Source organism: Tetrao urogallus (genome assembly GCF_951394365.1).
Source record: "Tetrao urogallus genome assembly, chromosome: 1".
NCBI lineage: Eukaryota > Metazoa > Chordata > Aves > Galliformes > Phasianidae > Tetrao > Tetrao urogallus.
The window spans coordinates 138,817,111-138,844,403 of NC_136813.1; the positions used below are offsets into that span (position 1 = coordinate 138,817,111).

The window sequence follows — 27,293 nt, forward strand, 5'->3', positions numbered from 1 at the left end:
GCTCCTGACTATTATGATTTTTCCCTTTCTTTTGCAGGTTTTACCTTTTCACATATTTGTTTTAAAGCAGATGATCGACTGTGCTTTGAGTTTCTTTATGTATTTTTTTATTTGTATTTCTTTTCACAGATGAAGATGACACAGTTAGCACACCACCAGCAGGTTAGGACCATGATATTTTTTTTTATGTGTATGTATGTATGGATTTTTCTCTTGACTATTAATGAACAAAGTCCAACCATTTGGACTGAATTCATAACATACTCATTAGAGAATAACATTTCTGAGATGTCCGAAATTAATTTAGTCCATGTTCAGAAGAACAAGACCTTCATACCAGACAAGTTTATTTCTGGTCCTGTCTTGAATTTTTGTTAGAACTCCTGGCATTGGAAGGTAGAATATTAGCAACTCTGAAGGCATCCATCTTAACTGTTACTATTGAAAAAGTAAGGAAAGCATTTTTAAGTTTTGTCCTGAGAGCAAATTCCAGAATTACAAATAAAATAGATGCCTTATGATTTCAAAATGCATTTATCCATAGAATTGTCTGTCACCTCTCTTTAGGCCATAAGCCTTACAAGTTGTCTAGAAGACAAGCAGTTTTAATTTACCACTTCAAGATGGCAGATGAAATGCCTTTAGTTGGCAGAAGAAAATTGATAGTACAGGGATCATTCATGGTTGTTGTGACTTTGGCAAGACTTCAACATGGTTTGCTTAGTATATCTTTTAAAGAGATTAAACTTGAATGAAACAGAGATTTTGAACATTAACGTGCATTCTAGTGTATCAAATGAAAAACTCTCATTCTTGCTTTAAAACTTTTAACAAAAAAATGGTTTTATCACATCTTCACTGTGTTAAATTTTCCTGATTTATTTTTAAAAATGGCGTTATTAACCATGGGCTGCATGCCATCTGAAAAATCAGTAGCAGTGAATTGATCAACAATGGTAGAGATTTTCATTGACAAAGCTAACAATATAAATAAAGCTTTGAATCACAAAACTCTATCTTTTAATTTCAAATAATAATAATAATAATAATGTTCAACTTGAATTACATAAAAATATCTGTTATTTAGAATCACCCCAAAGGATGAGTAAAGTATCAGCTTCAAAAATCCCTTCTAGATATAAACTACTACAAAGGAAATCTTGAGTGGAAATTAAATTTAGGCTTTCCAGAGAAATGGGGGAAAGATTTCTGACTTTTTTTTTTCTCAGCAGTTCACTTCCTCTGGTATTCAAATAGTTTCTCATAGGTACAGTCCTAGGTATTTATTCTAATCTTCTTGCATGAAGAATCATTGTTCTTAAAATCTTCATGACCTGAGGTCAGTTTAATTGTGATCTCTGAGCTGGTATCATCTAAATTGCTCTTCCCTTTCAGATGGGATGTCTAAGGCAGCGGAAAGAAAGGATTCAGGTGAGACCTCCTGAACAGCATGTTGAAACAGTCCAAATTTTATACGGTACATTGATTATTAATGAGTTATTTCTTAGATATTTTTTTAATTCCACTATTTACACAGTATCAAACACTAACTTTTCAAATGCTTTTCAAAATTAGGAACTTAAGTAGTTTTCTAGCAGCTAAACTGGGAGAGAGAGAAGACTCTGATGTACCGTACAGGACACATACCAGACACATACATACATACCTATCTATCTGCGTGTTTTTCCATACAGATAGATACGCAACTATTCCCTTCCTCCTCAGCCTACAGGGTGACAGTGGCTTACCTGAATTTCATACACAGGCTCCAGGAGACTGTGGGAGAATGGCTTCTTCTCACAGCACAAAGGATGGTGGGGAGAACTTAGCAAAGTCATAACCTCTTTCTTCCTACTCTGCCAGGTAACACATACTGCGCCCACTTTTGTGGTTTCAGGATTTGCAGCCTCTGGAACAAAATGAGCAGCAAGTACTTCAACCATAGTTACTGAACTGGTGTAACAGCCTATGCCAGGCCTGTGAGCCACTGTCAGACCTACGTTCTGTTCTGACTGTTTAACAGACAGGAAAAAGCTAATAACCAGAGATGATGATAATATTTCTGCATTACATGGTACCAAATTCATGAGTCCATGTATACCACTTTCATCTATTAATATCCATTTTCCATTTCACCCCGTCGTGTCTCAGGTTCATTACTGCACCTGACCAGTTCCTATTTCAAGCACTGTCAGATCCTTCTGTTCATACCTGTAACTCTCACTTGTTCTTGTGTTATGTCTTTCCATACACTAGTATACCATACCAGCATAATTTTAATAGTTTGTATTTTGTACAGAGAGTAGATATAGATATGTATCTATACATTTCTCTGTGCATGTGTGTCTGTGTATGTTTCCATATGTGTGTATATACATGTGTGTACATACATGTATGTTTTATACAAGCAGAAATATACAGAGATATTAGGCATACCAGCTGTAAGTCATTGAAAGAGCTAAAGAGAAAGACTTTGTAGCAGAGCTATCCAGCATTTCTATGTGTCTCTGAAATTTCTTACAGACTTAAGGACAATAAAAGCAGTTTAGTTGTGTTTTCCTATGGTTGTCATGAGTTGTGCTTCATTAGTCACCAGTGGCAATTTTCATGAGTTGAAAAGGTTCCTGTAGCAGTCAGTTCTAAGTGAAAGGCAATTTTGTCTTCTGGCAAATGAGTTTTTATGGGAAAATATTGAAGAGGGAAAATAAATTTAAATTTCAAGAACAGAATTGAGTAGGTGAGAAATGCTGCCAAATTAGTTCATCATTTGTACTAGTTATTAAACGAAAAAGAAAAGAGTATTGGCTAAATAACAAAAATCCACCTTTGATTTAGAAACAACTAGAATTCCAATGGGAACAAGGAATACAGCTCTGGTTTGAAAGTTATAGCCTCCTTTGTTTGATACAGTCATATGTATACACATTTGCTCTGCTATTCCATGCTAGCACTGGCTTTACTCAGTCTATTCTATGCACTAACCAGAACTCCTCAAACAAGGACCTTTGGACTCCACGAATTCTTTCCCAGAACATGAGACTTACTTTGCCTTTTGAGATGGAGGGATTCTCTTTTGGTATAGAAAGTCTGTCACTATCATGCGCTTTCCCTGTCTTTTTCTGTTAGGAATTAGCTCTGAGCACAGTTTTGCATGTATTTACCAAAGATGTAACTGCACAGCACAAAGCCCTGGATGGTCAGATGTCAGAACCGTCAGAAACACATACCTGTGCTAACATGTTTTCAGCCTTAGATAAATTGCTCACCTGCCTCTTCTCTCACTATAATTGTTCTTCCTTCTCTTTCATTTCCAAAATCTCAATTTCCAGAAGAGAACACGCTCTGCCTGAATATGACAGAATCATTTCCATCTGACAAACTATTTCTCTCTACTGATTGATTCCCAAACTCTCTGTTTCTATCATTGAGAACAAAGCTGAGAATTAAGCTTCATCGCTGGTCTATTATGTGAGCAAAAAAGAAAAACTAGCTTATACTCAGCTGAGTTTGAGATTTACAGAGACCCACAGGAATTATCATCATCTGTGATTTGCATGTGCTTACCGCTGTTTGTGTTTTCAGAACTTCCACCTCCATTTTCCTTTCTGAAAAACAAAGAGCTGACCTTTGTCTATTGCCTCTGTAAAGTACTCATGGTTGAATGCTGGTGCCATTCAATTTGCTCATCACCCGCCTTGGCTGATCAGATTGCCATGTCTTCTTCTCTGAGTTTCATTTTCTGTTACCAGAGGTAGCATTCTTTCAGGAACTGTATGCAATGTGACAGCCAAGCAGTGGATGTCAATATGAACAAACACATATCTTTCAGGACACCTGAAGAGAGAGGTAATAGGGTTAGAGAGTTTAGTGAGTTCAGGTAAGTGTATTTTGGAGAGAGTCAAACATTGGCTGATAATTGATATTTTCCTCTTTCTCTGAATCTCAGTATGGTCTATTGGAGAAAGCGCTCCAGAAGAGACAGAAAAACGTGATGACTCCCAACGATCCACTTTATTCATTGAAAAACCTCAGAGTGGTTCAGTGAGCGTTGGTAAGTGCTTTGAAAGAAAATCAGAAGCCATTTCTGGAGAGAGAAACACAGAGGCTGAAAAGATGTATGTGAGGTTCAGGTAGCACTCAGCTTCTGCCCTCAGCTACAAATATTTCCACTGATTTTAGTTGGATGTGAACTCCTTTCTTTGAAGACAAAACAGAATGTACGAGAAGAAGAAGAATAAAGAATTCTTAAATTCAAAACAAAATCAAAATGTTATAGCTTACTTGGCACAATGGACAAGAGGTATGTTTTCTGAGAACTCATTATTATAATACTGTTAGCCATAATGTTATTGATAGATCAGGAAGATCTGCATGATGGCCTTCAGAGCAGCTTAGAGATTCCCAGGTCAACATTTATACTCTGCAGCTGCAGCTAAAGCAATTAGACTAATAGGAGCAGATCTGCACAGAGGTTGGCAGGGAGCAACCATCACCCCTACTATAATAATTCTGGCAGATTTGCTCTGGACTGTTTCTAGTCCTTGGCCTGAATATCTTCAGCAATTGGAGCACAGGAGGTAAACTGTCAGAGCACATCTTTAGTTTTAATTTAACTCCGAAGGAATCCAGTCCAAGTAGTTCAATACCTTCCTATGAAGGAAGCCAGAGCAAGATACATGAGGACAGTAAGGAGATTCACTTCCTAACTGCACTTCAGTGCCATACTTACAACATTCCAGTGCAAGAAGGGTAGCAGCATTGTAACTATGGTGCCAAGTTTAGTACAGGCTACCTAGTATGTCTGCTATGTACTGGGATAGGTGCCCATTGATAAGTGGGCAGATGTGCTTTTTATACACTGCTACTATTTTTCTGAGCTTCTGAGGACAACAAAAAGATCATTTGGGGAGGATTTATTTGGAAAACAAACATAAGGTATTGGCTGTATTCTTTTCTAGAATGTTGGATGGAAACTCCCAAAATATTGTTTACAGAGGACTCTTTTCCTTCTCTTTTTAACTTCAAGAATTAGTGATAGTGATGCATAAAGAGGCATTTTTCTAGATTCTGCTGTGTATTTGTGTTACAATTGCCTAGCAGCTTAGGAATATATGTCTTATTTAAAGGCAAAGAAATTCAGCCACTTGAAGCATAGTGGCCATGACAACATGGAGTTTTGCATCAGCTCATCTTTTTCTGCTTCTTAGTTTGTCTCAGGCTTGACACTGCCATGATCGGAAGGCTTCCAGACTCAAAATCATTAATCTCTGTAACATTCTGCAGTATTTTCATAGCTCATGTGACTCCTTCTGATTCTTACTATCATGGTAGAGCTAACACATGGAAGGAGTCATAGTAAAAGAAACGTGTACAAATGTGACCAAGCAACCACAAGTTCCTCAATAACTGTGTTGTTTTTTCTCTTTTGACAAGGTGGGAATATTACATTTATAGCCAAAGTAGAAGCCAAAGATCTTCTCCGAAAGCCAAACGTTAAGTGGTTTAAAGGAAAATGGATGGACCTGGCCAGCAAAGCAGGGAAGCACCTGCAGCTGAAGGAGTCATTTGAGCGTCACACAAAGGTCTGTCTTTGGTTTTCCTTCATATAGGGGCAAAGCTCCAAAGAGAGCTTAAAGATCAGATTTGGACAGTGGGCAGAATTTTAAGTGAAGCAGATTCTAAACCTGGCTTCACGACACGGTTTTCTGTGACGATCTCCAGTTCTGTTCTGTTCTCCCAGAACAGAACATGAGGTGGTGTGGAAATCCATGTTTTCAGTTGCTTTTTTGAGTTTCATTTTCTTTTCATAACCCTTTATTCAAGTTATACCTTACTCTTTTAGGTTTGGATCTGGAAGACAAAATTTTCTATGTTTCATGCAAATGTATGTCCCACATTAATAAACAATTACATTTGATTTTTAGATACACACATTTGAGATGCACATCATTCAAGCTAAGGAGAATTATGCAGGGAACTATCGCTGTGAGGTTTCTTATAAGGACAAGTTTGACAGTTGCTCTTTTGACCTTGAAGTCACTGGTAAGATTCCAATTGTATTTGTAAAGATTTATAAATATGTGATTTTTTTTTTTAATCTGAAATTCCACGTAATTTTGTTTAGAACCATTAAATGAAGCAATGTTTAATCATAGCAGGAAGAAATTTTTAGCATAGACTGCAGAGAATTAAGCATCTGTGATTTCTTGTTTAAATAGACATTGGGATAGCTAGTATGTGAAACATTTAGGTTATATCCAAAAATTAGGAAAGCTGGCAGATAAGTCTATTGAATTCAGATCAGATTCTGGCACACAAGAGAGGAGCAGGCTTTGGGCTATTCAGAGAGAGATAATTCATCTAGTAGGACCGGAAGGGAGAGAAGTTGGCTCAGGAATGGCTCTCCAGGACTTGCACCCTGCTCGTGCATGGTGCAGTCATACTTTAGAAAGCCACAATTCTTCCACAATGCCCCAAAATAAACAATAGCCTAATGTGGAGAGAGATTCATGTCTTTGTCTTTTTCTATGTTGTAATAGGTCTGACTCTGGCAAACGTTATTCCGTAGTCTTACGTTTTCCTTCAAGAGCACAAGAGTGCACACATACCTGTATGATAAGCCTGAGAAAGATGAATGTCTTCCAAAATTCCAGGGAAGTGAGGTACAAGTGGAAGAGAAAGCATTGGCATTAAGAAGAAAAAAAGCCAGAGCCAGTGTACAGGCAGGAGCAAGGATGTGAAAGAAACACTGCTAGGACAGATCTCCTATGCAGAGCTGTAGGAGCTAGGCCAGAGAAATGCATTGAGTAAACCTGGCTTAGTGTCAAGCAGCTTTACATTTACCAGAACTTAATGCCAAAGGAGCACTAACTGTGATCACTTAGCAAGAGACTGAACAAATTTCTCATGCCAAATTACATTACTTATGTCAACTACATCAATTTAAAATTATGTCAGATTATGTTTTTAACCTCTGTCCTATTACTGCTTCACAGAATCCTCTCAAGCTGCTCCATCCATTGACATCAGATCTGCGTTCAAAAGAAGGTAACTTCAAACAGTGACCCTGCAAAACCCCTCAGTAATGGATGTGGTAGCATATGGAACTCACCTCTATTTTGGCAGGCAGTTTTATCGAGTACCTTCAGAATGGTTTTGGAAATAAAGATTAAAGAACTGGGGCTTAAGGTAGTGGGTAGAATTAACTAGTTACAATTCATTGGCAGAATCCCTTGAAAGTGCGGTGTCATTGCTTTAAGCGAAGGTGCAATATTCAAAGATATTAACTGTCCGTTTCTTCAGAGGTTTTAAAAATTATATTTTCATTCTCTATAATATTTCACCATGTTTCCTGAAAATTGTGAGCTATGATATGAAAGATTCTGATCCAAGTCCTGCACTGATCAAAAGCAGAGACAAAATTTATACTGATTTCAGCAAGACAGGAGCTGGCCTTGTTTTACCCTACAACAAAGAAGTGTCATGTGGCCATCTTTGTGGAAAAACTTCAAATAACATACACAACTATAAAAATATAAAATATACATAAATATATATGAAATATATAGAAAATATACTGAAATATTGCAGGGGCAGTAATGTAAAGCATTGTGTCTGAAGTCTTTTATGTTATTTACCTTTGTTATAAAACAGTAATTAATACCAGTATAAAGATGTCACCTTTATATTTTATAGAAAACAATTGCCTTATAAGGGCAGAAGTATTCAGACTGAAAATGTTTTATAAACAAAAAATGTGTGCAGCTGATTAATTCACGCATACAGGCAAAGTTGTGACTAAAAATTAACTACTTTTGTTTAGAAATATTTGATTTAAAGAGTAAAGAGAAATGATATTGTATTAAAGGTGCATACTTTTCTCCTGTACATCTTTTAAAAACTGCAATAACTATTCTGCCCCATACAGTGAGGATATCTCTGAATATTTTCTGTTTGTTGTAGGGGATACTTTGCATACAAAATATAGGATAAAATACTGATACCATTTGACTTAACATTTGTTGGATTTTGACCATACTGTTTACAAACGTTAAGGGAATTATTTTGTTCATATGCATTTTAACAACACAGTTTTACTGCTTAAAGTCACATCATAGAAATATATGCACCTTCACAACACAATGATTTCATCTGTAAAAATGTAAAATGTGCTGTTTTTAACCGATGTTTCCCTTCATTGAGAGAGAAACAATAAGTCTTAATTATATGCTTCGCAATCTGGTGTTTGACAGACATATGCTGTTAAAAGCACCAAACAGCAATGCAAATCTTTGTTTTACATTCACAGCGTAAGATCAGCACAAGCCCTTTGTTTTTACACGCATCTGATATGGAAATGAAAAACAAAGCTCATTGTGTTGACTAGCTCACGTTTATTTGTGTTACTGAAATCTAACACAAATCCTGGCAAATTTATGTATGCAGTCACAAAAATTTGCCATCAAAGTATGATGACAAGCAATACAAACCTTTGTGTTATTTTTCACAAGTACCTCAGGTAAGATAACTTGTGTGAAAAAGAATACAAGTTTGTGTTGGTTTTATACCATTAGTTGTGTGTCTGGACAGTGTTGAGTATGAGAGACATGAAGAGAGTTTGCAAGGTGTGTGTCGTTTACGTCTTTCTGTATTAAACAAAGATTTGATCTTTTTCTATTAATAACAGCGGTGATGGACAAGACGATGCAGGAGAACTTGACTTTAGTGGTCTCCTGAAACGTAGGTGAGAACCAAGTGATGCAGTGAGCAGGTGTGGATTGCAAACCATTAGGTTAGCACACAGAAAGAGTCAGGTGTAGCATTAATAACTTCTTAAGACTTTTCTGACATTTATTTTTTTTACAACGTTTCTAACTGTTATTCTCATGCTATAATATGCAAATGTTCATTTAATTCTACCTTTTAAGTGTGCTGAAAAGAACATTCAGACTTGAGTCTACCAGGAAAAAAAGTGAGCCACAACATAAAGAGACCAATAACATTTAATCTACTTGCTATTTCTTTTGTGTTTGCATGGAGTTTCATGGGGGAGAATTTCCTACACAGGGATGAGCAGTTCAGAAAATTGATTCAGGTGCAAGAGCAAAAAGATGGAAGAATTAGATTAACCTCTTCACATTCATCTTTATTTGGTGTTATTAGCACTGTGATACAATAAATTATATATCATTTTCGAACCATAGAGACTTATATTAATTTGTTGTAACTTTCTGTTTCAATATATGCACACAAATATTCAATGATGGTTCATTCACCTACTAACTCTTAAATGGGAAAACATGGACACGTATTTCTCTTGTTCACCTTGAGAATTTGATGATACAACAGCTATGCTGTTAGCTCTTTCAGACTTCAAATCCAGTTTAGTTTCTTAATAGAGTAAGACAATTCCTGGAAAGGAAAATACGACCTTACAAAACCTTGATCTACATTAATTGGTGAAATCCTAATTTTTAAAAATTTATCATTAAAAATATCTGACAAGAAAAACAATTACTCTGAAAGAGAAAAACCAAATATACAATATCAATTACATTTTAAACTTCACAGTAGGCCTGTGGGCTATAATGGGAAGGAGAGTATTTAGGCAACTGAAGTGAAAACAGGAAGGTTGAAGGAAGAGAAAATATTACCTGAACCAATTCAAATCTACCAGGCCTTTTTTTCTAAACCTTTTCATCCCTAATTAGGATCTTCAGTTTGATTTTTTATCTTGCTAATACAACTTGCTGTAACAGTTCTTATAACTGCCTGTGGTGTGTTTTATTAGCAACATGAGCTGCATGTAAGAGGTCTTGTGGGTTTTTGTGGAAAGAGAAGTGTGAAAAAAAATCATTGTAACTTCATTAACAACTAACATGTTTTATAAGACAAATATTTTTATAGCCATATAAATATAGAATAAGAATCTTGTGTTTAATGGGCAAAGCAAACTTTTAATTCATAAACATCACTACTTAATAGTGGTGAAACTGGTACATCACCTTCTAGCTTCAAGCACTTAAATGCAGCCTCTATGAGCTTAATTAAACGGTAAGACTGCTACTCAGACCCTAGTGTGGATATTAGTATCCATTTCAATTATAAAAATACGTGTTTGCATTTCAATTATTGAACAGGAAATTCTGCAGGTGCACTCCCTCTCTTTTGTGTGGTCATACTGCCAAGAAGAGAGCGAATTTTTCACTCATGGTGCTTAATACTTAAAAAATACCTGTTTTCATTAAAAACATACACGCACACACAAAAAAAACTTGCTGCACGGAATCTACATATTACCTTTGTGCTTGTCTTGAAGAAAGACCAACCAGTTTTTATGCAAGTAAGCCACTCTGCTTCAATTCAGTGCATCGGTAAGAGCCTGAAATTCCACAAAGCACAAGATCTCAAAAAACACTCACACATTTAGGTATTCATTTTTAAAAGTACATCTTTCAGCAACATGCACATTTTCAGGAATAAGATCTGAAAGAACTTTTGTGGAGAGATCAATCCACTGAGGAATTGTGCAGCACTGCTTGCCTGCTGCCCACAGCAGAAACTGCCATGGTCTCAGAGCAAGGTTGGTTTGCCCTGTTTCAAAATTTGTTCTCCAGTTATGCAAGAGGAAAAAAATAGCCTGGAATAAATTGTTTCAAACTGCTTGAAAATCAAGATGCTCTCATTGATCCTCATTCTCAATCACTGCTTGGGGTTACATTACCTCAATTCCCGTGGAACGTAGCTCTCCTTAGAACAGACAGAAGTTGCATGGCAAGTGGCCAGTCCTGGGAGAGGAGAATGGCACTCCAGCAGGTGTGTCAGCTTTTACATAGGTTTGAAAACTGATCTCATCTTGCTGTCACACAGAAGGAATCTCACCAAAGCTCCAGCATTCACAGTACATAGTCACTCTCCAGTAATTGTGAACACAGAAAAGTAAAAAAACACCCAAAATCTAAAATTAAACACCATAGATTTTCTAAGAATTATTCAGAGCTATCAACGTATTTCAAACATGACCCAATCAGATTTTTTTTTCCTTTATAAAATATCACTGACTTATTAGGAAAATTAGTAAGTCTAACAAATTAAACAGCAAAGTGTTTTTCCATAATTACTCTTACAACCTTACAGGGCTCCCCAGTGTTGTTTCTGTATTATTGTTAAACACAATTCTGTGACTTGATAGTGCTCAGCTCTAACAGAGTATCATGGCAAAGCTCAGTCTCTTCTTTGTTTGTTTATTTCTCAATTTGGATTTCTTATTCTATTATCAAAAACACTAAAAATAAAAAAATGATTTCACTAGACTGATATGATTAAGTCAGACTGATCCTGATCTGAGCTTAATGATCTTACATTAAAAAAAATGCCTAGATTTCAGCTCTGTTTCCTTGATTGTTTGAGCAGTTCAATTTGAGTCATTCTCAAAAACTGCAGTTTTGCTCAGAGTTCTTCCATTTTTTCCCTCTCCTAATGGTTGCCAGCGTGAAAATAATTGAGCCTCTTTCTGTTCATTGTCTTAGCCTAGAGCTGGAGATAGTAAGTAGGATATCATAAGATAAGTGATGATATTTACACAGGCCTCTAAAACATTTCCCATTCTTAAGACTGAGATAAACATGGAAGCCATCAGACCCATCCTGCAAGTCCAAGCTGGTTGAGAATCTCCAGTTCCTCTCCATACTCCAGATTTAAGTGATTCTTAGAAGAGTTGGTGTAACTATAAACTGAAACAGATTCCTTTGGTTTTCCTTATGTCCTCTCACAGGTCACCACTTGCAAGAGTTACAGGGTCTCCAAATTGAAAAACATTTTTGCATAACTATGAAATGTATGGATTAGACTCAGATCTTAGTAGTACTGTCATAAATTTTCCCTGATTCTAGTAAAGTTACAACAGCCAAAACCAATTTAAGCAGGTATGCTACTATAATATTACATTTTCAAACAGATTCCACACTATAATGAAGAAATACAACATTTCTTATTGCTGATTACATCAGAAAATGGCAAACAAAAACTTATATCTAAACTGTGCCCTGGAGCATTGTGAACTAAGGTGTGAATGTCATTCTCAACTATGCCACTTATACTGAGTGGAACTGGGGCTTGAATTCACTTATTTACAGACGTTTGGAAAGCTTGATGTCAAAGTGAAATAAAAAATATCTTGGTGGCGTTCAAATTTTGAGCAAAACATTTATAATATCAGCATGGATTCAATTCCACTCTGTCTTTCTGATATGAAAAGGTCTCACTAACTCTTCTCCCACAATTTTATTTTGCCACTGTTAGGGAGGTCAAACAGCAAGAAGAAGAACCTGAGGTGGATGTATGGGAGCTCCTGAAGAATGCCAATCCCAGTGAATACGAGAAGATTGCTTTTCAGTATGGTATCACTGACCTGAGAGGCATGTTAAAGCGTCTGAAGCGCATGAGAAGAGAGGTGAAGAAGAGTGCAGGTATGGATAAGGCAAAGTATTATTATGTTCACTGGTCAAACATAACTATGCACCCAATAAGCCCAAATACTGTATTATTCTTACCCTCTACCTCTATGCCTATATGTCTGATGCAAGGAAAGAACTGGAAGCTTATGTACGAATTGTTCAGCTTGAAGAAAGTTGTTCTCTATCCAGATTCATCACAGAGAGGTGCTGAAAAGTTAAAATGGAGAAGGAGCACCCTTAGCACCTGGAACCAGTTTGTCTGGTCCCTCTCAGCAGTTGGGTCAGATGGGTAGGAAGGTGCTGCCAGTTGTATCAGAATTTTTCAGTAGACATGGTTTTACCGACAGAAAGGTCCTTATATGGTGTGCAAAACATCTCTATAGGATGTTTTCCACCTCATGCTACCTTTACTATAAATTGAAATCTCGTAAACGGTAAGATTAAATTAAATAAATTAAATAAATTATATATTAAATCAATTAAATAAAATATTCTGTTCAAATTTTGCAGTTCTACTACTGCTGTGTTGACAGATTCAGTCTTCTGCAGTTAGACATATGCATGATATAAGTCTTACCAGAAGCTGATAATTTAGCTATTGGCAGTATTTTTTGAAGCACCATTTATTTTTGAGCCACAGATTATCTGCTTCCCTGAGTTTAACATTTGTGGCTGGCAGTAGCTAAATGTTGATGCTGAAGTGTTTTGAAATGTTTGAGTTCTGGCCTTACATTTTCCAGAACAACTTGGTCTATTTTTGCTCATATAAAATAATTGTTTCAAAAAGCTCCACTAGGATTCATGAAGTGAATTTTTGCCTGGTTTCATGCATTTTTGCAAATGTTTTGCAGCCAGAACATTTATCACAAGTGGAGTTTCAACCTACAGACAGAATCAAGAAAATTAAACTGGCTTTTAGACAAACCATTTATTTTTATTCAGAGAAAAAAAAATAGATTAAAATTCCTTGTTAACTAAGTGGTGTTGATGGTAGAGAGGTCCTTTCTAATAGATTCATTCTAGATGCTTCCATTGCACAAGTTATATACAGTTTTACTCTGAAGTAAAGGTTCTCAGCAAGCTATCGAAGTTGTATCTAGCCAATCTTAATCAGAACCATGTTATACTGCAAAGCCATGAAGAGATATTAACTAATCAGGATAAACTGAGCTGCATAACTGCATAACTCAGTAGTTCTACTGGTACTACTAGAAAAAAAACTGATTTGACTGAACTAGCCCAAGAATATAGAGTGATGCATAACATGGCATGTATATATATTCTGATAACTTTCATGAGGTTTATGCAATGTCATTTCAACATTCATATTATTTATTTTTCAGTCTTCATTTACAATAACATCTCTCTTCCACAACAGCATTTTCCAAAGGACTTGATCCTGCATATCAGGTGGATAAAGGAGGCAAAGTTAGGTTCATGGTAGAGCTAGCAGATCCAACAGTGGAACTCAAATGGTATAAAAATGGCCAAGAAATACGACCAAGTGCAAAGTAAGTGGTTTTATGTATGTATGTTAGCTGTAAAACGGGTATATATACATATTTCCTTGATGTGTCTCACATAGATCTATATCTTTGATTAGGTTTACACCAATTTTATTTCTGACATTTCTTTACACTGAAGAAGTAAGTAAAATATGCTATCTTGCTCATGACCCAAAAATATGCACTGTATACTAGTTGTTGACATAGATTGTGTGCTTTATCTCGAGAGAGGAGAGTTAAAGATCCTTAACAAAGCATAGAGCCATTTCCTGCTTGGTAGGTTAAAACAAAGACAAAACCAGGAAGAATTTTGAAAAAATAAGTCTCCTCAGTTCTATGTTAGCATAAGGTCAGAATCTTTCTGTAGTAATTGGTTACTAAAAGGAGAGACCTTTAACATAAAGCCTACCTGGCTCATAAGCTACCTATAAAACTGTCTCTAATCAACACTATCTGTTAATTAGGTAATCAACCATATAGAGAAAAGGGGAGTAAGGTTTTTTTTCTCTCTCTCCACTATCTGGTTAACACAATGAAGCAAACAACCTGAATTAGTTCACAGCAATTTCAGACACACACAAATTATCTACTGTGCCCAAGCTTCTCCATCATCTGTGTCACTTATGTATTGGTTTACACTCTGGTTTTACCTATAATAAGCAAGAGGCTTCTTGGATGCAGGAAGAGCAATGGCTGGAACTTGAACCCAATCCCTAATATTCTTATATCTTTCACAACCTGAAGTACAAAATCGCATTCCACAGTCAAACACAGATAAGAATGGTAATGCATAAAAATGTAATGTTCCTCAAATATTGTTTGAAAGCACAGAAACCTTTCAATTTTCTCTTTCTGGCCCAGTGAAAAATTGCAATTAGCAAAAATCCTATTATGAGGAATGGAAGATCTCTTTTATTTTAACACTGCTTCAGTCAATTAAGAATTTGGATTAATATATGTGACTAACAAAGAAAAAGTGATAAAAGTGGTATATTTTCTTTAACTTCCGTGAGCAGTTCAGAACTGCCTTGCAAACATGCATTCTTCTTCAATAGAAGGACCTGGACTGAATGCTCCAGTGCATTTCTTCCAGGCTGCTGAAGCAGCTGTCAGATGCTAATGAGCTTTGGTCACTGCAAACCTGGAGCAGAACTAAACTGGTGACATAAAGGTGAAAGGCCGCATATCTCATTACCAAAACCCCATATCCCATTACTGATCTCTTGTGCCATCTGGCCTACCAATAATATTAACTTCTTAACCTTGGCTATTATTATACTTCATAAAAATGTTAAGAGTGTTGGAATGAGGATGGTCTCCTGTTACTGGTTATTTTCATCTTTACTCATCTAGAGTTTCAGTCTCCATTTTATTCTGCCTGTTTTTTTATTATTATATTTTTGTATCATGTAAGCCTGGAATGTTGTAACAAACCAGAAACTGTTTGTTATCACTCTAGCCATAGCTCTTTTTGCTACAAAGTCTATGATCGTTCTTAAATTTTCTGTTGAAACATGGAAATTGCATCCCAGGACTTTTTTTCCAGGTCTACGTAAGAAACAGGTTTTTCCCCTCTAGTGATTGCTAAAAGATTTTATATATATGTATCTACATACATAAAGAAGAGCTCCAGCAGTTTTGCTAATGCATCTTTGCTGTATTCTATTCAAACAGATACATTTTTGAGCACAAAGGTAACCAGCGAATTTTGTTCATCAATAACTGTACGATGACAGATGACGCTCGCTATTACGTAACAGCTGGTGATGAGAAATGCTCCACAGAACTGTTTGTGAGAGGTAACTACACCAGCCTGTTCCCATTTCAACTGGTGTAAATTGATGTGGTTCCTTGAACTGCAGCAAAAATTAACAGGAAGGATATAGCTCAGTATATGTTTGCATTTGTTTTAGCAGGGTTAATATGCATTTTTGTGATTCCTGATCATTTTTATTCATCCCGTACTTACTAATCTAGTGAAAACACAGAAATGGAGATACTTTTTTTTTTCATGTTTCATACTGTCCACTGGGATCCAGTGGGACTGTGGTCCTCCTCATAGTTTCAAAGCCATTTTGGAACTCATTTGTCTCTGTATTGGCCTTCCCTTACACACTTAGGAACCTGGCAACCCTGAAAATGGTCCAATTGACCTGTTCCAAATACTCTAAAATCAGGCATTCAAATACTGATTTTAGTTTCATCTGCCAATATTTAAGGGAAGATTCTACCAAAATCTATGAATGAGTGATCTTTCCCTTAATATTTTTGATCCTGTAGTGTTGATAGTCTTATCTCCTATAGCATGATTTTAAAAACATCCTTTTCTCTCAGATTGTAAATCTGTAATTTTATCTTGTCAAAGATCCTCCAATTTTGGTGACCAAAGGCCTGGAGGATACCAGTACCTATGTTGGTGAACGTGTAGAACTGAGCTGTGAAGTGTCTGAGGATGATGCAAATGTTAAATGGTACGTCATTCTTTGAACAGATATTGTTTTCTTTGAGACAGAGATGGGGCCAGGGAGGGGGAAGGAGGTAAAGAAAGATTTTATTTGTAGGCATAAATGTGGACAGCATTTTCTGTATCAGGTATCAGTTTAAAAAAACTCAGGAGAACATTATTCAGTGAAGTAGTAACAGCAAGAAAATTCTTACACATTCATGGGTTTAACACTTTTTTGTGTCTTAAGTATTGCAAGGTCTTCTCCAGAAGTTTCAGTCTATGAGATTCTTACACAGGACTTTTATTGGGAAAATGATCACTTTTTCTTTTCTATTAGGTTTAAGAATGGTGTAGAGCTTACCAATGAACCTAAATCTCGGTATCGAATCAAGGTTGAGGGTAAAAAACACACTTTGATTATAGAGGAGGCTGCAAAAAATGACAACGCAACTTACTCAGTAATGACAACAGGAGGCCAATCAGAAGCTAAGCTTTCTGTTGATTGTAAGTATAATATATCTTGCTCTTGATAGTGACGGTCATAGTTTGCTAAATAACAGAAATAATATGCTTGCCTTTTTCTGAGTTTAAAGATAGCTTTATGTTCCACAGCAATTTCTTAGCTGTAGACCTCCAGTCTGCAGTGACTGACAATGAATTAGTCCTGCTTGAAAATTCCTGTCAGTTTATTAAGATGGAAAACAAAGCTACCCATGGAAAGATACAATAGGTCAACAAACTGAGACATTCAGTGGCAGCACTTGCTTTTCTTGAATCCTTTCAGGCTTTTACAGGAAAGACAAAACCAAGACTTTTTAGATAAAAGGAGTGAAAAAAAATGTGTTGGAAAAAAAAATATATATTCTACTACCAGGTGTACTGTTAACATGCATCAAGACTATTCGAACGAAACTAAAGGCACTAAAATGAGACTGTGTATCTCACTCAGCACTGTTTGAATATATCTTTAAAACACTTGTGGTTTCTAGCAAAATGTATGTATCCTTATAATCTGCCACTTTGGTTTTAGGCAATTGGTTAGTTTGCAACTGGATGTAGATTCGGTCTTGCTGGCATTAGTGAACAAGGTAGATTCTGAGTACCTGTTTGTGGTAAATTTGTTACACGCTGTAAACTTACCATATATCATACATACAAACATTCTACTTTTAACTATTTTATACAAAATGACATCCTAAGCACAAACAATTCACAGGTCTCTTACCAAGCTTAAAATTATCCACTGTGGCTATTGGGCTCCATCATCTTACCACAGTGCCACAGTGTTTTATGCTTCTTCTGTTGAGAACATTCCAGCCATCTTTCTACAAAATGCAGTTTTTTCCACCATTCCTTGTTTTATATGTCAGATTATAGGCAGGCATATTTAGTGCACATGCACAGTGTTGTGTGTTCAGCCTGGACTCATGTCTACAGCATCTGATGTTTCAGAAAGTGGAAAAAGCTCAAGTTTCACAAAAGCTGGTAGTATTTTTGTGTTTTCACAAGGGTGGTTAAGGCAGCTTAGCAAACACAAGGAGAAGTAATGTATGAAATAACCTGACACTATCCACCATGTCCTTTGATAACAGCCGGACACAAGAGGCTCATAAAGACAGATATTAGTTGTAATTAACTACTTTGTTAAGTCTCCAAGTTATCTTGTGTCATCTGGGAGACCTCTGTAGGTAGTCAGATTGCAGGAATGCTAGGTAGACCTTTCTCTAAGAGCGGAGCACTCTTAGGAGTAGGACCGGGGACACGGGTCTTACAGATTTCGAAAGTTTCTTACTGGATTCTAGGGGTATAAGTGCCCTCATCTTGCACTGAAACACCAGAAAGGGGACAGAATTCAAATACACGCCAAGTGAATATAGATTGGGTTTTCTTATCAGGGCATGGATATTTAGGATCAACCTTTCTTCTAAGCTGTTACTTGATATTAACATAAATATCTCTATTTCTCTTTTCCTAAGTGAGACCACTGAAGATTTCACTTGCACTAGAAGACCAGACAGTGAGACTTGGACAGGAAATCCACCTGAAATGTGAGATATCTGAGAATGTGGAAGGGAAATGGTACAAAAATGGACAATTGATTGAAGCTAGTGACCGTGTGAAGCTTTACCATAAAGGAAGGTAAGCATGTTGAATATTGATTTGATGTAACTTCATCTTCAGAGAAACAACCTATATGAGGGTTATTTCTCTGAAAATGATATATTAATCAATGTGTTAAGCCTAAACTTTGTCCTTTAAACACAGTTAGTTTTAAGATCATAAAAGCCATGTCTCCTTGTCCTTTTTCATACTGTGTCTTTTGGCTGTGGAATACAATAATAAAAAAATCCTTGAAACATCTATTTTTAAGTGATTCTTTTTTTTTCTGGATATTGCCATTGCTATTAGTATGGGATATTAGGTACTAAGATCAAAATAATTTGGGGGCATTAAAGAATATTTAGATTTAAAAACGACACTATTTTCTGATTGTTTTTTGGTTTCTGCACCTTTTACACACTTGCACAGATCTCCTAAATTTTTTTCTTCCGACTTTTCCTCATAGTCTCAAGTAGTCTTCAAAAATAATTTACATGGCTTTCTTTTTCAATTTTTTACAGAATCCACAGATTTATTATAGCAAGTGCTGCTGTTGATGATGAGGGTGAATACATGTTTGTACCAGATGCTTACAATATTAATATTCCATGCAAAGTGCATGTTGTGGGTAAGTACTTGGCGCAACAAGTTACAAATTTCATTTCTTTCTCTGGCCTTTGGAAAGTGAAAACCATGTGAAATATCCTTGAATACAATCAGTTTGTTTCTTCTGAGCAGGTGCTTACCTCAAAATACAGAGCTGCTACTTTGGCAAAGTGACATTGAGCTAGTAAGAGAGTACTTTGCCTCAGGATCTGGTCATAGTTTACAAGCCTGGGGTGATTGAATTCCTAAACTTAAACTACGGTTAATAGTTTGTGTAAAGCAGCTCTTGGTATAATTTTTCAGACCTGCAGTGTTGTATTCTTTGAGGAATGGACTTGTTTACATTTCAGCATATGATTTAGCTTAGTAAAATAGTGAAGTAGGTACATATTCACACATACTATACTTATATTTAATTATATCCAGAGAATTAAATGTTTCTGGTCAGCATTTATTCAGTAATCTAATTAGAAGGTTTGTTAATAACTCCAGTCTTTCAAAAAAATAAAAATTTAAAAAAGAAATACAATAAGGTATTGACTCTTCCTACAACAGTACCCCACTGACATTTAACTTCAGCCTGTGAATTTGAAATGGCAGCAGTACAAATCAAGGTTTTAGAAAATATGACTTGCAATTGATACTGAAAGTAGTGGGATACTTCTGTTAGAAATAAGATTGGCAAGAATTAGGGAGAATGACTAGAGGAGGGGAGGAAGAGTACTCTCAAAGATAAAATCTTCTAATACATTAAAATAAGAGTATGCTCATCAGTTGTTCTCTGTATGCATGGAATACAACAGAAGTAACCATTTCATTTTCAGGAAAAATATTTAGATAAAGAAAATGTTTAAAATATTAGAATAATGATGCCTGAAGCATGACAATTCCTAATGTTGAAAGTCTGCAACAGAAATTTTCAAGAGCCACTTAGAGGAAGTCTCTCTCACGTGTTACCTAAATATAAACAACTTCATCGATTATTTTCTTCCAAAAATTTTTCTTCACTATTTTTCTTCCAAACAGATATTAATCGAGTAAAAATGCCAGGAAAATACGAACAGTAGAGCATATTTCTCTGTACTTCAAACTCGTTCCCAGGTTCTTAAATTTTCTAAGCGGCAGCCCTATGAAAATTTGGACTGTTTCTTCTTTTCCAGATCCTCCTAAACTTCACCTTGATGGTCTTGGAGAAAATAACACTGTGACAGTAGTGGCAGGAACCAAACTACGACTTGAGATCCCTATCACTGGCGAGCCAACACCAAAAGTCATGTGGAGTAAAGGGGATAAGGTACATCAGCATTATATGTGTTTTTAAAGATCGAGGAGGAGCTTTTTTCCCTCCAAAAATAATCTCTAGTCCGGTGGAGATATAGAAGGAAATAACAAGGAGATACATTAACCTGTTGCACTTAAAAACTCTCCTCTCTCAAGTGTGAAGGGTGAAATTGACAAATAGTGTTTAGAATCTTATGGATCTTTTTGAGGAAACACTTCACATTGTTAAGGAAAAAATTATGCTTTTTCTAAAAATAAATTTAAAGGAGAGGGATATATTAGATGCAGAAGAAATCTAATGAAAATCTACCAGGCAGCTACTTATTGTGTATATAATATCCAGAATTCCAGTTTTGACAGGTAGACATAGTGAGGTCTGGTTTCAAAATAAATAAATTTTGATGAAGTGTCAAGACTAAAATGAAACATTCACCTGGGTTCTGCATATGGAGTCTTTGTGCTAAACTTTGCCAAGATGTACTCCTGACTGAATGATATCAAAAAGCCAGACTTTCCATGTTTAATTTTTCATTCTGGTATGTGCACCATTGCTGGTATGTGCTGAATTTCTCAGAACTACGTGGTCAAATCTTACTAGTATTTTTCAAATCTTACTGGTATTATTAATACCAGAGCCTTGTTCAAATGAGAAGTTCCTCTAGGAGATCTTCTTATTCAAAAATGTGTAAGAATTTTAAAAATGATGAGGACAAACTACTGACCCTCACAATCCATCTCATCATTCAACTGTATGAATTACATTTCAATTTTTTTAAGATTCTTTTTTTAAGAATCTTTTAAAAATCTTGTACAGATTCTTTTTCTTTTAAGAATCTTTTTAAAATCTTTTACATTTAATCTTTTTTAAGATTCCACTACTCTCTTTTTATCAAGTAGCGTTGATTAAAGCATGTTCTTGCTCACAGGGTAATCGAGCCTACTGAACCTTCCTCTGAGATGTAATGGCTGACCTGAGTACTAAACAGTTACAGTATTTTAAAGCTATTTATTTATTTATCACTTGGTTAGTTTGTCTTTTTTGTGATAATCAGATGACTGAAATACTAAGCTTTAATATGACTTCCTGTTTGGAAACTTCTTGTTGAAGTGTTCAGTAACGCACTTGAACTTCGATTTTTGAACATTTTGATTCTTAAAGCAGAAAACGTGCTTTTTCCCTCTGCTTACTTTGATTCCTAGTGGATCACAGACAGTGGAAGAATACGTGCAGAAACATATTCAGACAGCAGCTGCCTGGTCATTGACACAGCTGAGAGAGAAGATTCAGGTCCTTTCAGAATAACATTAAAGAATGAAGCTGGGGAGGACTCAGCCCTTATCAACATTAAAGTAGTTGGTAAGTCATGTGGAAAAGTGCACATGAGCAATGTCATTTACCACGGCTCTTTTCAATAAATTATCCTTGAGAATACTGCTTTTCTGCACTCCGATATCATCCGCATTCTTCTTTCTATTATCTCTCCTGTAAATGTTGTCGTCCCTCTGTTTTTCCTCATTTCCAGGTGTGAAATTGAGATGCAAGGATACTGAGGCAGAAAGTTAATTAAGGACACAATAGCTTAGTTGTATGGGTTTAAGTAGGAGTTAATTACCACCCCCTGCTGCCACCTCACCTTGCTGAGGCTAAGCTTCTGAGGTTGCCTCCTGTTGCTTCTAGCATTCTGTATTTTCCAGGCGGCTGTGGCTCTTTCTTGGCACGTGCCCTCAAGTGCCCCTCAAGCGTCTTGACAGTGCTGAAGAACTTGGCATTTATCCCTACCTATCCCACTTGTCAGGATGCACAGAGACCTCCTTTCTCTTTCTTTTCATTAGGAACTCCTAGATCATGTTTCTCAGATCAGTATCCATATAAAATGATGCAAAAGTTACTTTAAAAAAAAATCACTGTGCTGTAGCTCGTTGGCCAGAAATTTTATTCCAAATGAGGAAATTTAATTTCAGTTTTTTCTCAGAGGAGTTACAGAACTGTGTCTCCCACAGAAGTGCCTTAAATGGGGGCTCTGCACTGCTACTACTGAATCCAAAAACTGTGCAAAGAAGAGCTTGAGATGCTCTGAGCCAAATGTGCAATGCCATCAAAGCATCTATGGTCAAAGTTCTCTACCCCCAGAGAGTTAAGTACAAATGAGGGCTACCAACGTATTTTATGTACCTGGAGGACTTCCCTGCATTATTATCGTGCTTATTCCAGAAAACAGTGATTTAGAACATTTAAAATGAATTTATGACATTTTACCTTGTCATTTTTCTATTGTCAACCTCATGTAGCTCCCAGTCCAGCCTTTGTGCAACCCCTTCTAAGAATTGTAATTTTCCCCATGCATTACCCCTAACATTCTCTAAGTCATAGATTTGTTTTACTAACATATATATATGAATAAAATGTCATGTAAGATGATAGAAAAGTACCCATGGGTCTTTGTGAGACTGTACTTGAATTACTTACAGAAGATCACAGAACAAGAACTAGCAAAGCAGGTGCTCTCAAATCTCAGAACATTAAATGGATGCTAGAATATCTTACCTACGAAGAATTCAGTCCAGAAAGGCCAAGTATATTCACAGTATCTATGTCTCCTACTTACTGTTCTGAATGTTGTCACTCACATTTTAGTGATGAGTTTTTGTCTCCCTCTGCTGCTCCATTCTTACCAATGTACTTGTGCTCCATTCATTCTCACCGTTTCTTGTCAACACAGGATTATTTTTGTGGTTGACTCTACATTTTCTATTCTGACTTATCCAATTGGACTTCAAAAACTAATCAGATTTGTTTATTGTTTGATGTATTTTATTACAGGTTAGGCATAAAAAGGAAAGATCTTTTTTTTTTTTCTTTTTATTATATTTATTATTTATTTATTTATTTATTTATTTATTTATTTTTTCAACCACAGATGTGCCTGATCCTCCTCAGGCACCAAATGTGACTGAGGTGGGTGAAGACTGGTGTGTTATGACATGGGAACCTCCAGCAAATGATGGTGGATCACCCATCTTAGGTAAATACTTTTCCTTTCATTTGGTGATGCTCTAATATAGAGAAAAGAAACTCATTCCAAGTAATGGGCATCAAAGTATCAGAGTTCAACTCTGGCACTGCAGAATGGCACTTTGAATGGTCTATCATAAGAATATTACATCCAATCTTTGACTTTATCATAAGTTTTATCTGTTATCCATTTCCCTACTTGACAGATGACTTTTTATAAAGGCAAAACTTGAACAGTTTGAATGTTAGCAGCAATTTCAGAACCAACTGTAATATAGAAGAAGGTCACAGGAGATCAGAGGCCAGCAGAATCAGGCTCTCCAAATTAAATAAAATTAAATTTAAAATGTTAAATTAAAAAATTAATTGAAATTTGAAAAAAGCCTGTACATGGTCATAGAGGCCAAAAATGTGACTAGCAGCTAATCCGCAAGGAGAAAAATTAAGCAGTAACTCCCAAAGAACTCTGAAGCTAGAAAGACATATTGAGCCATATTGAGAACTACAGGTCACTTTCACTAAAACATGGACACTTCACTATTGAACTTTTTGCTATTACTTGCTATAATACCATTTTGCTTGGTCTATAGGATATTTCATTGAAAGGAAAAAGAAACAAAGCTCACGGTGGATGAGGCTGAATTTTGAATTGTGTAAAGAAACAACCTTTGAGCCAAAGAAGATGATTGAAGGTGTTGCTTATGAGGTCCGTGTATTTGCTGTTAATGCAATAGGCACTTCCAAACCAAGTATGCCTTCAAAGTCTTTTGTTCCTTTAGGTAAGTAAACAAGGTTAGAGAAATGGCTATGCATTAGACAATTATTCTTGATACATTATTGCAGTCATTTAATTATATAACTGTAGTTCTTTCTACATTTCTGTTGCTCACAATCTGTCTATACTAGGTGCTGTGTAAATTATATATTCATATATCTAAATACATATCTTTCATAAGCAAGAAACAAAATAGGTACAGACAGAAAAATGTTGCACTGCAATAAAGTAGTGACATACTATAGGTGAGCCCAATATGTTATGGTCAACACTTTTCAAGGACCATAATTGACAGCTTCATGTCTCTGCATATTGAGTCAATCGTATCAAACTACTGGAAGTTTAGATAATTGAGAATAATGAAATATTGTCTTAGCTGTTCTGTTTCTCCTGTTGTAAGTTCAGCCAGACAAGGACCTTTGGTGAAAAATAGCCAGAAAAAGTGAGCAGAAGTCTAAACATAAAATAAAAATAAAATTAAAAAAAAAGAGCACCCAACATGGGTATATAGTCCATCAGTAGAAATAAAAATAAATGAATTTGCATGCCTCACTCATCCTTATTAATTGAAGTATGGTAGCGGGTTTTCTGTTTTGGGGATTCTTTTTTCAGAAGAATCATATATTATCAATACCTTTTTCCAACTACAAACCAAATCAGGCTAGATCATTTTTCACACCAATTTTTATTTTCTCTTATTATTTTTACTTTATATTAATGCAACAGCTAGAGGCTTTGTCACTTTCCTTATGACTGCTAATTTGTTGGCCTTTTAATGTAAAGAAAGAATTGTTCAAACTATTGTTATAGTCAGAAGTCCTTGTAAAATAAGTGTCAGTTTTGAAAATTAGCAAAGTTTTCCACCTTGCTCAGCAGAAGAGGAAGGAGGTGACCACTAGTATTGCTTCAGCATGCTTCCTTCTTTTGTGAAAATACATACTGTCGTGGAACACGCTACCCAAAACTTCTCTACCACACCTCTCACCTCCCTTCGTTCTCCTCATTCCTCAGAGGGAGGAATCTGACTCTTCGGGTCAGGCTGTGAGCAGGTACAGGATGAGGTATCTGTTCTGGTTTGGTTCTGAATGGGAAAGAAGTTCCAGGATGACTGGAAATGCCTGGATTTTGCCTTTTGCCTGAGATCTAGATGATGCCAGATTAGAGGAAAACATCAAAAATATAAACTTTTATGAGAACAGGAGTTTTCAGCCTTCTCCCTGCTGCCTTCTTGTTTCAGCTGTTACCAGTCCACCAACTCTCCTGGCAGTGGATTCAGTAACTGACACCTCAGTGACGATGAGATGGAGGCCACCAGACCACATTGGAGCAGCAGGTTTAGATGGCTATGTTGTAGAGTACTGCTTTGAAGGAAGTAAGTGACGACTGTGGTATGTTACTCAAAGTGAAAACACGTGAGACCTCTGTTATTTCTTTAAGTGTCAGCTGCACTCACTTTGGGGTGATTAATCAACTAGAAACCCCCAGCATCAGGATTCTGTTCAAGCTCCTCCTTAGTTTATATTTCAGATCCCACTCATTCTTGTAGTTTAACCCACCTTACGTATGACGTGAACAACAAATCAAAAAACTATATAATGAGTTGCAGTTCAGGTAAAGACACATTAATGCCTTTCCTCTTCTTTTAGCTCGATGAAAAGTGGAAGCAACGAAGTGAGTGTGAATGGATTGATGGATGGATGAATAGGAAATAATAAATTGATATATGTGTGATCCAGATTGTGTGTAGGTTGGCTGGGTTTTAGGGACAGGAGGTCCTCAGTGTAATCATCTCTATCTTGGCATATTACTAACGGGCTACTTCAAGTGCCAGTTCACAATATAGGTGGACAGCCTTCCCAACAACTAGCTATAGAAATTAGCTAGGCATGTAAACTTTATGTCTGGATATTGAATTTCCACAACATTTCAAGCTAATTAGATAAAGGATCTTTAGCTATGCCTATCTGTCATAAAACTACATATAGCTGAAGGAGAATGATAAAGATGTAAGAGACAATAAAGACGTGAAAGTAAAATAGGATGGAATAGGGAAACACCCTATATTTTACAACCAGTAGCTCTGGCAATTAAGCAGAGCAATTTAGTATTTTTCAACAGATTTTATTCTGAATTGACATCAAATGAAGTCTGTTTTCAAAAAGTAACTCCTGAGTGTAAAAAAAAAAAAAAAAAAAAAGACTAAAAACTATTAAAAAAAAGTGACTGTTAACTCCTAGGTGAGTACCAAACAGGCAAGACTGGTGTGCGCAATATCCAGCCTCTGTGGGCAAACATCAAACATCAAACAATGGAACTTCAGCAATGTTGAGTGTTTGGATGAATGAGACTTTTTAATGTTGATTCCTGTCAGTTGCTGCTCTTCACCGTGTTGTAAAACAAGTGATGAGTTCAAGGCTTTTTTTTTTTTCATAAAGACATCTATTTCAGTAGAAGAGTTTCATGAATACAATTCTCAGCCTGGATACAAGAGGTAGAGGAGAGAACTTGTCATTCACAATGTCACATATTTCAGATTCAGTAAATCCAGGAAACTAGTAGTTTACAAAATAGGTCAGATACCACAGGAGCAGAGTATCCTCAGCTCCCACTTGAGTGAGAGAGAGAGGGAGTGAAGCACATTGGTTTTTCTCGAGAGTACTCCACATGTGAGAGCATTGAGATGAATATCTGTAAGGAACAGGAAGACTGCAAGAAGTTCAGAGGTCTGGAGAAGATTACCTGAAGGCGGACACAGCAGGAACAACAGGAAGGGTTTTCCCTGAATACTGGGAGGGAGCTGTGGAAACAGGTCAAAAAGAGTAAGCATACAGTGTCAGATCAAGGTGCAGCATTACTATAATCATAGATTCACAGAGTTAGCAATGTTGGAAAGACCTTCAAGATCATTTACTCTGACTGTCCACATACCACTGTCTGTTTCATTTGCATAGTCAAAAGGTAAAAGGAAACTGAAAATGTGTATGTTGTATATTATACTCTGTTTAGCATTTGTAGGATGATGGTGAAAAATAAGAAGTGTTTGTAATGTATCACAGTCATAAGATCCTTGACATTATAGCATGTGATTGGTAGGTTAGGAAAAATGAGAGAA

At 36.2% G+C, this 27,293-nt stretch overlaps 1 protein-coding gene across 1 annotated transcript in view; it reads left to right on the forward strand.

The window, feature by feature from the left end:
* The window catches only part of MYBPC1 (myosin binding protein C1), a gene marked incomplete at both ends in the record, with an annotated part of 78,964 nt that overhangs the window by 27,420 nt on the left and 24,251 nt on the right, over positions 1-27,293 (forward strand). Inside the window, 19 exons of the mRNA XM_079532473.1 lie at positions 130-162; positions 1,396-1,431; positions 3,947-4,051; positions 5,434-5,582; positions 5,925-6,042; positions 6,996-7,047; positions 8,687-8,743; positions 12,301-12,467; positions 13,834-13,966; positions 15,635-15,759; positions 16,326-16,431; positions 16,744-16,910; positions 18,383-18,545; positions 19,028-19,134; positions 20,273-20,406; positions 21,594-21,750; positions 23,312-23,416; positions 23,997-24,185; positions 25,419-25,553. Coding sequence (XP_079388599.1) covers positions 130-162; positions 1,396-1,431; positions 3,947-4,051; positions 5,434-5,582; positions 5,925-6,042; positions 6,996-7,047; positions 8,687-8,743; positions 12,301-12,467; positions 13,834-13,966; positions 15,635-15,759; positions 16,326-16,431; positions 16,744-16,910; positions 18,383-18,545; positions 19,028-19,134; positions 20,273-20,406; positions 21,594-21,750; positions 23,312-23,416; positions 23,997-24,185; positions 25,419-25,553 — 2,238 coding nt within the window. The remainder of the gene's footprint in view (positions 1-129; positions 163-1,395; positions 1,432-3,946; positions 4,052-5,433; positions 5,583-5,924; positions 6,043-6,995; positions 7,048-8,686; positions 8,744-12,300; positions 12,468-13,833; positions 13,967-15,634; positions 15,760-16,325; positions 16,432-16,743; positions 16,911-18,382; positions 18,546-19,027; positions 19,135-20,272; positions 20,407-21,593; positions 21,751-23,311; positions 23,417-23,996; positions 24,186-25,418; positions 25,554-27,293) is intronic.